This window comes from Cervus elaphus, chromosome 3 (assembly GCF_910594005.1).
Source record: "Cervus elaphus chromosome 3, mCerEla1.1, whole genome shotgun sequence".
NCBI lineage: Eukaryota > Metazoa > Chordata > Mammalia > Artiodactyla > Cervidae > Cervus > Cervus elaphus.
The window spans coordinates 27,898,940-27,912,534 of NC_057817.1; the positions used below are offsets into that span (position 1 = coordinate 27,898,940).

Here is a 13,595-nt window from a genome sequence, read left to right on the forward strand (position 1 = left end):
GACTTCCTGAGATGTTATGGATTCTCCTCCAAACTGCTGTCAAATTGCCACATTCACAAACAGTGAATGAGAAGTCCCGGCTCCACCCTGTGGTTGCAAAATCTTAGTCAGTCTGCTAAGGTCATCAATTCTCAGGGCATTTTCTTCCTGACTCTGGAAAGACATTTTTGGTTTCTCATGGCCTCATGTCCCTGCCCCACCAAACTCGCCTGCAAACTAAAGGGACTTCTCAGGAGTGGTTTTCAACTCACAGTTTCTAGATTTTGTGTTTAAAGTCATAAATCAGAAACCAGTATCAGCAGATAAAAATGTCAAGGCATTAACAGGATATGAAACACACATATCAAAGGGCCTGTTTCTGTTCACATTCCTCCAGGGGTCCACCTCCACCAGACCACTTGCCTTTAAAACTACAGAGCGAAAATGGGACGGTCACAGAAGGAAGAGGCAATGAAACGGCTGGGAGACGACAACTGAAGGGCGGCATTGACACCACGTGCTCTTCCTTCCGTGTCCTCTCCTGCCGTGGAGCCCCCATGAGACAGAGTGAGCTTCAGCCCACAGGAGACTTCACTTAAATAAAGAAATAGCCTCCAATCCTGGGGACTCATAAACACTGGGGCAGTGAACTGCAGAAGACTTATTTGAAGGTCTTATGCTAGGAAAGAATCCTAAATTTCAGTAAGGGACGAGGTACAGGAAGTGCACAGTAGGCAGACAACCTGTTGGGGTTTCGTCTGGAGCTAGAATCTCGGGAGGCATTTGAACTTTCAAGAAAATCTACCTCAGCTGGGACCCAAGAGGACTTTCTCAGCTTTCCTCTTTTTACCTCTCAATTAGGTCATAACCAGTGACCTTAAGAAATCAGGTAATAAAAAAAAAAAAGTCAGGTAATGCAGGTGATGTTTGCATTCCTTATATGATGGAGAGGAGGCTTCAGAGAGGAGACGATGCCTGAGTAGGGTTTTGAGGATGAATGTTTTACTGTGCCAGAGAAAAGTGGGGAGAGATAGGCAGACAGCTATCTAGGCAGTGGAGTCAACTTTTAAGGGGTTCTCTAGGAGGTGCCTACAAGACCCAGTGCTGGGCTTCCCTGGTGGATCAGATGGTAAAGAATCTGCCTGTAACACAGGAGACCTGGTTCAATCCCTGGGTTGGAAAGATCCTCTGGAGAAGGGAATGGCTACCTACTCCAGTTATTCTTGCCTGGAGAATTCCATGGACAGAGGAGCCTGGTGGACTATAGTCCATGGGTCGCAAAGAGCTGAACACAATTGAGTGACTGGCACTTTCATTTTCACTTTCTCAGAGGTTCCAGGGTCAGTTTTACCCCAACTCCTCTTAATTTAAAAAGATTTAAAAAAAAAAAAAAAAAAAAAAGATTTTTTCCCACACTTTTGTTTCTGAACAAATTAATGATATTAAAAAAAATCCCAAGCATCAAGAGAAAACACTTCTTCCTACTTATTTTCAAGTACCATCTGAAAATAGGGGGCATTGATCTGTGGGTTTTCCATCCCACTCAATGATGGGTGGGCAGAAAAAGTTCAAGAACAGTGGTCAAGGGCAGCATTATCCAAAGTGTGTTTGGTAGGAGGTTTCGAATGTGGAGCTGAGGCCAGGGGCTGGGCTTGCTCGCTCATCAGCTGCATATCTCAGTAATTGCTCTGTGCCTTGGTTCCTCAGGATATTTACAGGGCTGTTGTGATGACTACATGAATTAAAACATGTAGAACACTTAGAATGATGACCGGCACAGAGGATATTCCATTGAAGTCTGAGAAACACTATTACTTGAAAACAGGGTGTTGTGATTGGATAAAGGTGGGATGGTGTTTTAAACAGAATTCTTTACTCCAAGACTTCCAAGAGCCTCCTGTGGACTAATGTGCCCTGTGACCCTCTGAAGGGAAATACAATGTACAGTGTTGCCCAAAGTGGTTTCATTATGGGATTCTTTCCTTGAGGAGAAATACGTGAGATCATTCAACACATTTTTGGGCCTGGTGCTCTGGAGGACAGAACTAGACAGCGGGAGAACAGGTGCTTTCTGGTGCCCACAGTCGCTACCTCAGCTCTGGGACAGGTTCCCTGTCTTGGGCACTGTGGCTCAAGTCACACCCACCTGGGACCAAGGCAGTGCGGCATCATTAAAGAAGCCCATGAGGAAGGCAGGGAAATTTTGAAGAGGGTGGGCAACAGGACAGCTTTTCTGCTGCCTGCCAGGACACCAGCCCTTCCAGGCCCTTTGTTGGTTAAAACAAACGCCACAAAGTCACTGTTAAAAACCAACTTGAGTTCTGTTTCTGCCACCTCTGAGTTGAGTGACTCTGGACATCTTCACAGCAAAGAGATAATAAAATACCTTGATTCCTGGGCTGTCATAATGAGATAACACAAGTGAAGAAACTCTCAAACTACTTGGCACCGTAAAATCGTAGTAAATGAGTGTTGGCAACAGCAGAAGTGTTAACACAGCCATCATCACCAGAATTCTCATTAATATCCAATGTAACAATCTCTTAGCATGACTATTTTCCACGTTATACTGCTACTGATAGCCAGATTTTAAAACACAATTTTTTTTACACCTTCCCCATTAGAATGTAAACTCTTTGAAAGCAAGAACCAAATCTAATTTTTTCCCCCTCTTCAACCACAGAATTTATAGTCCAAGACTACTGTGAACACTCATAGAAACTTGCTGACCCATGTCAATGATGTAGGGCAGACCCACAAGATGACTGAGGGTACCCCGGGTGTAACCCTGGGGGCCCCTCGGCCCCGTGTCATTTGCCACACTCCCAGGAATCCCATCCTCAGGGTCAGCCGGGTCCCTTCCCCTGCCCCTCCTGCCCCACTCACCCACAATGGAGAGGATGACCACCACGAAGTCGAAGATGTTCCAGCCAATGGTGAAGTAGTAGTGCCGCAAGGCAAACATTTTGAGCACACACTCACAGGTGAAGAAGATGACGAAGACCAGGTTGATCCAGTAGAGAATGTTCTCCATCTGCTTGCTCTGAGTATCTGTCTCCACCATCATCGTCACCATGTTAAGGCAAATGAGCATCATGATAACAATGTCGAAGGCTTGTTGAGTGACAAAATCAAAGACGATCCCTTGGATTTTGTTCTGGGTGGGGAGAGAGGAAAGACAGAAAAGGCTTCTTGAAAACCTTCCCCAGCAGACTGTGGGAGCTGCCACCCTATGAATCAAAGTTCTCTCTGCTTTCTTGGTTGCAGTGCTGGCCAGCAGCAGGAGATGGACAAAGACCACTGTCAACGTTCCCTCATCAAGAGCTCTTTAAAATCACCACTCTTTTCTTTCTGCCATCACATGCTTCCGTGTGCCTTCCTACCTCTCCAGCTGTCCCTTTTTGGTCTCATTTGCTGGCCATTTCTTCTCTCCCTTCATCTCTTCTTTCTTCCCTGGAGAGCTCAAGTACCATCTTTTCCTACTGCTCACACATTATCTCTATACTTAGCTTCCCAAGTGTTTTCTCTTCCAACTTGTATCTTTCCTCCGAACTCCTGGGCTGTTTGCTTGGCACTGCTCCTGGATGAATCATAAGCATCTCGAGCTCAACAAGTCCTTTCTCCCACCATCCCCCAACTTGCTCCTTTCTCACTGCGATTATTCACCCAGTATCTAAGCCAGAAATCTAAGGGTCACTCTTGCTCTTCCCTTTCCCTCATCCTCATCCCACGCACTGCAGGAGGCCCTGTTGATTCTTCCTTGAATTCATCCACTTCATTCCATTTCTGTTGCCCTACTCTAGCCTAAGCCACCATAGTCTTAGACCCTCTGGACCTCTAGAAGGGTCTCCTGACTGGTCTTCCTGCTTCTTCTCTTGCCCTTATCCAACACAGTCTCCACAGAGTGGCAAGTGTTGATTACTTAAAAACAGAAATGGATCGCATCACTCTCCTACTTAAAAGCTCTCACCGGTTTCCCATCAGGCTTGCAACAAAATTCCTGTGGTTAACCTAGGTTTAAAAGTGCCTTCCACAGTCTGGTCTTGCTCACCTTACACCCCCTCCTCTAGTTGATCACCACCTAGCTACACTAATATTTCCCACTTTTAAGGCCTCATTTGCTTTTCCAGGATCTCCTTCGCCAGCATTCTGACTCCTTCTCATCCACTCAAATAGACCCGACTCTGTTGGAAGAGATCCTCCACGCGAGGCTTCCATTATTTTCTATCATGGCCCTTCAGTGCATTTTTTTCCCCTCACAACATTCCACATTTTATAATTACTGTTGGTTACTTATTATCTATAGCCCCACTACACTGTAACCTCCATGATAGTGGTGTCTAAATTTTATCACTTTTTGCATAGTGCTTGGCACACAGTAGGAGATCTGTAACTATTTGTGGAATAACTATTGACACTTCCTACCACACTGAACATTTCTATGTTAGTGGGGGAGAAAATACACGCAGGGTCCCATGTACAAAGCACTGAAGAGAGTTTTAGAAATGTCAGCCCTCGTCCATTCCCTCTGGCCACACTTCTATCACAATGCGGAAACTAACATCAAAGAAATATAAAAAACATTCTCTTTCTTAAGAGCTCCCTGATTTTTTTCGGGTACCTAGGCACTTAAGCATATGCTTGTTTTTAGGATTACTTAACTTGGGGTTTTCAAACTGTTCTGCAATGAGCAAGGGCTTTCCTCTCCCTCAGGATTTGGGGAGAGGAGGTCACCAGAAACAGGGGATGTGGGGCTAAGTCAGGAAAAGGCTCTCAGACACCCATTCTTGTCTTTTGCTCTCCTCAGAAGACTGGCCCGAACCTGGGACTCCCATTCTTGACTCAAACAAAATAGCTCCACTTTTATTTTTACAAATTAGGCTGTCAGGTATGCTTTTAAGCATTCTGCTGTAGGTTTTTTAAATTTTATTTTAAATAAAAAGTTACTTTAAATAAAAGTTACAGAAGATGGTACTCTGAGCCTGGCTTTTGGGGGTCACATCCCACCTAGCAGGGTGTATGGCTTCAGGAACAGCATCTCTTTCTCTGAAGCAAAAGGACAATCCCCAACACAAGGGCCATGCAGAATCACTGTCCCCAAGTCTGTTTTACAAAAGGCTCAGTTCAAGGGAGGAAATCGGACCACCTGACTTCCCTAGTTTCACCCTTTCCTGCTCTCACAAATAACTAGAAAGAAGCATTATTTTCACTTTCAGGCACATCCCTGCAAAGACTTACTTGTTAAGGACAGCATGGAGAAAACAATGACCAAATCCTATCTTGTGCTTATAGGAAAGAGATCAGCTTTCACTTCACATTCTGCTGTTAATTTTTATGTGGTCTCTTAAAACAAACATCTCTCTACCAGGGCGAGAGAAAATGTGGTCAACACGTCGACTCTCTGTTGCCACCCAAGGAAGGCTCAGAGAAAAGGCTGGGTGCAAATGCAAAAGCCACCCACTACCTTAATCCCTGTCCTCCCTTCTTCCTCAGATCTTTTTGTTTTTGGCCGCTCTGCACAACTCACCGGATCTTAGTTCCCTGACCAGGGACTGAACCCGTGCCCCTGACAGTGAAAGCACAGAGTCCTAACCACTGGACCACCAGGAAATTCCCGTCCTCAGATCTTGTGGATGGACAGCAGGGGTGGACTGGAGGGCACAGGCTGCCCCTCATTTGCCCCCTCCTTTCTCTGCAGTAACTCTGCCATGTCTTTCTTCGTAGGGAGTCTCACCCTGCCCTGGGCTGGCACAATGAACTCACCAGAGGGCGGGGGATGGGTTTCTGTGGTTTCTTTGAGCCCAGCTTTTTCATGGCATTGTAGTACTTCTTCTGTTCTTCGGTCATGAAGATGTCCTGACCTCCAAAGTAAACGAGGGAAAAAGAAGATGCGCAATTACAACTGGCTCTTACATGCTGTAGGTACAGCCCTGAGAACCCAGAAGGCCTTACGCCCTTCACTGTAAACCAGGGGTCACCCTCTTCACTGTAAGCCAGAGGTCAGTTTAGCTAATGGCCATCCCAGAGTGAGGAAGACCTGACAACTATTCTAACTCAAAAATACACCTATCTTTGTTTTCAGCTTGGGATTTCTGAGACCTGCTAGGAGATGGGAAGGAAGGAAGGAAGGAAATAGACTGACAGACCCGCAGGGAAGGGTAAATTTTTGAGAGCCATGATTCCAAACACATCTTCATAAATTTTGGAGGGGCCTTCTTTCCTATGGAGAAGGAAACGGCAACCCACTCCAGTACTCTTGCCTAGAAAATCCCATGGATGGAGGAGCCTGGTGGGCTACAATCCATGGGTTTGCAAAGAGTAGGACACGACTGAGCGACTTCACTTTTCACTTTACTTCTTTCCTAATACAATTCTTGATAAAGACATTTTATTTATTTATTTATTTTTGAAAAAGACGTTTTAAAATGAAAGGATTTTTAAGTCCTAGCTAGTGGCCCATTTCTGACAATATTAAAAATTCAGAAATCTTGGTGGGAGCAATTTGAGAAGTTCCTTGGAGTTTGTTGGGACACACTTGATTTAGAAAATGAACAAGAGTAATCTTTTCAATTTGCTTTAGAAAAAGTGTTAACCATCTGGGACAAGTGAGGAAGTGAGCTTTCCAAGGTTGATCTCTCAAATCCCAATGTGCTGGTGGTCCAGGAAGTAACAAAGATAATGACAAGTCGACAGAGTTTCTACTTCTCACTAAAGCTGTTCATCTGCTGCTTTCCTTTTCAGCTGTTGCTAGACCCTCTGGGACCCAACCTCCCTCTGGTGGGAGGTCAAACCCAGTAAAGAGCCTCAAGGATTGCTAGTAAATTTGGTACCAGTAAATTGCTGGTTTGGTCTAGTAAGTGTGGAAAACCTCATACTGCAAAATCCAGCAGAAGACAACGAGCTGGCTGGGGCTAATGTACTGTCGGGCTGTGCCACAGTGATGTCATGATGTGGATTCTAAAGAAAGAGAGGAGTTTTTCTCCAGACAGAGGGACAGAAGTGCCGAGAGGCACTGGGTTGACCTCTGGCCACCGGCAATGCGGGGAGGAGACCTATCTTTTTCTTTTGTTGATTGAAGTTATCAATGATGACACCAATGAACAGGTTCAGGGTGAAGAAGGAGCCGAAGATGATGAAGATGACAAAGTAGATGTACATGTAGATGTTGTCCTCATACTTAGGCTGCTCATCAGGCTGTCAAAGGAAAGGAGAGAAAAGAGAGTCAGCTCCTAGCTTGGGGGATCAGGTAGGAGATTTTGACATGCCAAGGCCATCAGCTACATCAACCACCTGAGCTGTTGAGCAAGCTGGGGTGGGAGCCCTAGATTCTGTCTGTCTGCTTTTCCACACTGGCAGGTCCTGCCCTGATAAGGTGTTATTCCTGCCAGGACACAGGTGGAGAATATGCAAACTGTGAGGGGTAGGAGAAGGGAGGGCTGTCTGCTAGGAGCCACACTTAGTTCAAATCAGCACCAAGAGTAGACAGTTCCATGAGGGTCAGGTGAAAGCCAGCAGCCTAAGCATCTGCACCCACTGTTAAGAGAGTGAGTGATAACTCACTGAGAGAAGTAAAGTGATCTATAATCAATAAGACAAGCAGTAACTGTTCTAACCCTTTCTCTCTTTCTCGACTGAGCTTCACCATGCCATGAGCTTTCTAATCATTTAAGAAGGTTGTGCTTTCACCAGGTATATCCTTACCTTTCGGGAATCTACAGCTGCATACATGATGTCCATCCAGCCTTTGAAGGTTGCCTGGCAAACAGAGTCAGTCATTAGACTGTGCCTGTTAGGGGGTGGGTGGGTGGAGTCTAGGTAGGGTCAAAAAGGCAGGCTTAGGTTCTGTAAGAACACAAGTCAGGGAGTTTGGGTGCAGCCTCACGTGGACACAGAAATTTTCTGTTAATACAGGTCCCAAGGGAGCTTTGTCTAAGTCCCTGAGTATAACATCAAAGTCTGGCAGAGGAACATGCTGACAATGGTAGTTGAGTCAATACTTTTACAAAAGGTCTTCGGAATGAGTCTAAGAAGGTTGCCTAAAGCAAGGGCAAACTCATATTTATGAATGGCAGGGATCTACTGAGGTTACTTAGAACTTACCTCTCCTCCATGAAGGGGTTGTTTTAAAAAACGGTGTTAAACTAAGTAATGGCGGTTTGAAAAATTCATAGTTGCATTAAGAAAAAACCTCAACCAGAACTTTTCCCTTTTAAGTAACACAAATTCACCCTACTGTAGTGGCAATACAGGCTTTATTCTAGGCAGCCCCTACCCAGTTCTCATTGTGCCTAACCTGATTTTGGAAACTAATATGGGCAACCAATTTAACAGCCTCCATGTTTACCATTTATTTTGTTTCATTAACTCAACCAGATTCTAAGTTTTCTCAGGGCCTGGGTAGTTCTTTATTCATCTGATGGCCCTGGTAATGCCCAAGCACAGTGCCTGGCATATGGTGGGGACTCAGTACAACGTTTGGCCAGCTGATGGGCACTGGTTTCTTGAAGCTGCTCCAATTCTGGTTCAATTTGTGGGTCCAATTTTTTTTTTTTTTTAGTTCTACCACTTTATTGCTACCAACCCATTTCCCTCCACCCTTGTGCACACATGCTCAGTCATGTAATCCCATGGACTTCAGCCCGCCAGACTCCTCTGTCCATGGACTTTTCCAGGCAAGAATACTGGAGTGGGTTGCCATTTCCTTCTCCTGTGGGTCCAATTTTTTGAACTGGGACAGAACAACTAAAGAGCTGTGGAATGGGTTAAACCACTGCTCATCCCATTAACTCAGCCTCCTTCTACTAGCTAACAGTTAAGAGTTTACTATACTCAAGTGCTTCACCTGCACTATCATATTTAATACTCCCAGAAACTATATGATGTAGAAACAGGTGTAATAGTAACAAAGAAACAAAATAGCAAACATTATTAATTAAGCATGTGCCTGCTGTGTGCCAGGCATTGTGCTAGGGAACGTTAATAAGTCACCATGAATCTGCTTAACCACCATGCAAGGTATTACTATTCAAATTTAACAGATGAAGAAAAAGACTCAGGGAGGTTGAGTAATTTGTCCGAGGTTACATATCCAATAAACGTCAGAGTGTGGCTCAAACCTACATTTGATTTCAAAGCCCAGGAGCCTTCACTGCATCATACTATCTTGTCAAACACTCCAAAAAATTGGCCAGAGAGAAAGAGAAAACTAGACATGATGAAATGCTTCATTTCTTGCTCTGATACATTGAGACCCTTCTCTGCGGTTGAGATGACACAGTAGCAACATCATAGCACCGTCATATTGTCATATTCTTCCGTTAACTCTAGCATAGCAGTAATGTGGGATTGTTCTGCTCCATCAAAATTGCCCCTTTTTCTTCTTTTTGGTCTGTGACTTACCTACTTTAACTACATACTTCTGTCCTGGAGAGAGAAGGTGATTTCTCTGCAACCATACTGCGTTGCAGAAATCCTTATTTGTTGCTAAGCAGAACTCAGCTTCTAAGCACAATGACAGATTCCCTTGACTGAGGTCTTGGAGACCTCACAGTACTCAGGAGAGGTGTTTCCCTGGAACTGCTTTGGGAAATGACAGTGACCCCTGACTTAAGAGCAACCCTGATTCTGGACACAGGGCTGAAAAAGAACGAAATGAGATTTCTGCTAGCCGTCCAATTCTCACAGGACTGAAAACAACCTTACCACTTGAAGAAGCGCCAGATATCCTGCCCCAACGTTGTCAAAGTTGATCTTCACGTTCTTCCATCTGATTTCTGTGTTGTTCCCCTCCATGAGCTTTTCACACTCTGTTTTATTGTTGACATCTTCAATTTCAAATCGGATCTCAGAAGACTCATTAAAGCAATAGTGGTACTTTCCCGCAAACAGGTTAACTCCCATGATGCTGAAAATCAGCCAGAAGATGAGACAGACCAGCAGCACATTCATGATGGAGGGGATGGCGCCCACCAAGGCATTCACCACCACCTGCATTGGAAGGGGGAGGTTGCTGAGTGTCGGGAAGAAGTACAGGCACGCGCACTCTTTTGATTTCCAGGAGGGGAATGACACTGTGTGGCTTGTTATGACTATGGAAACATTATGTTCCCTTTGGAATTAAGTTTATCAGACAGATCCATAAACAGGACCAAAATTTTGTATATTTCTGAAGTATACTTTGGGGGATTCTAAACATTACTTATTTATTTCATTGAACACAAAGTCCCCTGCCCAAGTTGACCTAGCTAGGTCTCTCTCCTAGGCACCAATCTGGGACCAAAAAAATCATTTCATTGTCTAGTCTTCCTTCTTACTGACTCATGAAATATGGCCCCCATAGGACAATCTGAGTGATTTCAAGCTCACCAGTTGCCTTTCTACAGACATTCCCCCTCTGCAAATCAAGGTGAGATTGTTCAAAATCACAGAGAACTACCCTGTGGGGTTAGCAGTGAATCACTCAACAGTACATAAAATCTCTTTTATGACTATGCAAGGCCAGTTATCTTATTTCAGGCAAGAGCTGAGCATGCATCATTTTGCAGGCTCAAGAAAAAAAAAAAAAAAGCTATATTCCCTCTACCAAACAGTATAAAATAAAATCTGAACAGTTGTGTTTTTCACGCAAGGTTCATTATTCTTCTTCAGTCTTTTTATTTTTCTGACTTTGCAGGCTTCTCAGTCTGAGTCGGCCCCTGCTTGGCTAATGCTGATATCTCTCTGGTCAATCCCGGGTGTGACTTGACTCTTCACAATGTACTATTGGAAAAAGGAGTGACTTAGGGTTTTTGGAGCATTTCGGGTTAGATCACTGCTCTTGAAACCCCCCAAACTGGCATACTGTTAAAAATCACTGACTACAGTAGACTCGGGAATGAAAAAAAAAAGGAAAAGAAGTCCCATTAGGAATCCAAGTTTCTGGGTTGTTTTTAACTTTGCTTCATACTATAGATGAGAAGAGCCAGACAGTACTTCCACTGTTGTAGCAGTTTTCACTAGAGGAGTTCAAAGTGCTTACAAAAATAGCATTTCAGGTAGTGGGACAGAAAACAATGCTGGCGATCATTCCTGCCCTGATTCTTAACTGCTGTTGTCTTAAGCAGGACTAAGGCCCAGAAAGGTGACCCTGAAATGGGAAGCATGTTTCTTTTCTAGCATCCTCGGAGGATAAGTGGAGTTAAAACAGAGATCCTGGATATAAACAAACTCTTCTCATGTTTTGTTAGAAGGAGGTGACAAGTATCACCACGCTCCTGCATCTGTTTTTCAGTGTAGGGAAGAAGATAGGATCCGCTGCCAACCAGCACGGGACCAAAAGGGCGACAAGGGTCGTGCTGTACAAGGAACACCAGGGGGCAGCTCTGGGCTCTAGTTTGAGCCTGATCGGGATCCGATTTTCCTTATCTTCTGTTGCACCTTAGATTGTACTGCCACTCATTGGAACATGTGGCTCAGAAGAACTGTCTCTTCTGTCCTCTATCAGAAAGGCAATGATATTCTGCTAAGGGGTCACTCTCCCTTAAATTAAAATATTAGTTTTGTGTTTCTCCAATTCATGTATGAAGGCCTTTAGACTGAGAGGCAGTTATTTCTTAATTCTTAGACCAAGAAATCTCTTTTAGATCTAATAGTTTTGTCCTTGGAATAAAATAATTATACTTCCATTGTTCATCACTTTAAGCAAGGAGAGCCAGGATATCTGAAATCTGGAAACTCCCCAAGGTTATTTTTGAGAATGATACTCATATTTACTTATGTTACCAAATTTGTCAGGTGATCAGACTTGAATTTAATCTCCTCTTTCTATAGCTGTTCACCCTTTGATGGGAGCACTACGAGGCAATGAAATGTGCAAAAGAACAGTCAAAAGGAGGATGACCCACAAATGAAATAATTATTTCTCAAAAGTAAGAGAGTAGGTTATGTAACGTTTCAAAAGCTCCAGTCTATGTGACAGCATTTTGCAGCAGTGCTTGGATGAGAGATGATGACCTTCTATTAGACCATCACAGGTCTACAATATGGAAGTTGGTCCCCAAAGAGCTGAAACCTAGAAATCTTGCTTTTTATATCAATTAGAATATACCTACTCCAGGAACTCTTCTGGCTACCTTAATCTAGTCTAACCTGTCCTACATGGTGTGTGTCTTACAGTCAAGTATGGGGTAATATTTACAGCAGGGAAGAATAATCAGCTACTTTCACTTTTATACTCACGGATCTGCACAAAGGAATCCATACCCAAAAGTATTTACTGGGTGTTCTGTGATACGTAGAACATAGAAATCCCATAAAGTCCAATGTGTACTTAAAGATGTAAATGTGCTTTCACTTATAATGAAATGTACTTTCATTATAATCAAAGACGAACTTAGCTTCATTTCATGAATAAAACAGTAAAGAGAGTTGATGAAATTTCTAATAATTCTTCCTTGTGAACATTAGCTAATATTCTCAGCAACCAAAGAGCAAGAAAATATGCTTTCTTACTTTGACTCTTAAACTACAGATATATATGTATATATATATAAAAATAAATGATGTTTCCAAGGATAGTTACATAATAAATTGGATCTCCTCTTCTGCCTTCTAATAGCTCAAATTACTCTATATTGTTTTTAATTATGATGAAATTCATTATTTTTAAAGATTAGGTATACAAATATTACTTAAAGCTGGGATCTAGCAATCTATAAAGCTACTTTTTTCAATAGAAGTTTATATTTAGCGATTGATACAAATCTCATTTAATTGATGAAAAATTCCAATGTGTACTAATTCTTTCAGCATTTTTGTCTTCTCTATAACGCCTGGAACATTATTGCTCATTAAATACTATAAAACCTGTCAAATAGCTTTTACTACATGGCAGAGGGAACATGGCTTTAATGGACAACTATGTACCGACAATCAACAAAAATGCATGCATGTTTCATAGCATTACTATTGTGTACCCTCAAAAAATTTAATAGCACAGCAAAATCCTTAAATGAAGATTACTATGGAGGAGAGAAAAGCAAAGAACTCCATTAAGTATTCCTTTGCTGATAGCATGAGTATTTCAGTGTTCTGGTCTTTGGTTTGAGGAAGAGACTGAAGTCAGGGTCCCAGGACAAGCTAGGGCCTTATGGTCCCTCACAAGTGAAGGTCTGAGCCTCTCACTGGAGCAGCACAGTGACAGTTGAGTCCATCTGCGTTGACGGTACTTAGTTCTTGTTTAACAATTTCTAAGGGTAAGTCTCTCAAGTGGTGGCATACCCAAGGACTCAAACCAATAAGTGGAAAACATTCCTGTGGAAGAGCAACGTTCAAACGAAACATTGGTCCCTAAATCTGCTTATTACTGGGGGACTTATGATAAGCTCAGGCAAATTTGTCTTCCCTTCTTGCAGTTCTTGCACAAAAGGGCTGGGGGACTACTGCCCAGGAATGGGTTGTAAGCCCTCACCTCCGGCTCAACCAGAAATGGCCATGCTGTCGATGACTGGAGTCAACCAAAGGCGGGGACATCTGTTACCAGAACTTTCCTTACTGAATGTCTATTGTTTGAAAGTCTGATTTGGGGTTCAAACTTGTGCCTGCCTTGATGATCTCATCTCAAAAAAACCTTTGCTAAT

General features: G+C 43.3%; 1 protein-coding gene across 3 annotated transcripts in view; it reads right to left on the reverse strand.

Moving 5' to 3' along the window:
• SCN8A (sodium voltage-gated channel alpha subunit 8) overlaps positions 1 to 13,595 on the reverse strand; it is a 196,865-nt gene that overhangs the window by 7,078 nt on the left and 176,192 nt on the right. For all 3 annotated transcript variants that reach the window (XM_043883928.1, XM_043883919.1, XM_043883933.1), the window contains exons 22-26: positions 9,682 to 9,966; positions 7,681 to 7,734; positions 7,036 to 7,173; positions 5,743 to 5,847; positions 2,866 to 3,136 (exon numbers count right to left, since the gene is read on the reverse strand). In XM_043883928.1, coding sequence (XP_043739863.1) covers positions 2,866 to 3,136; positions 5,743 to 5,847; positions 7,036 to 7,173; positions 7,681 to 7,734; positions 9,682 to 9,966 — 853 coding nt within the window. The remainder of the gene's footprint in view (positions 1 to 2,865; positions 3,137 to 5,742; positions 5,848 to 7,035; positions 7,174 to 7,680; positions 7,735 to 9,681; positions 9,967 to 13,595) is intronic.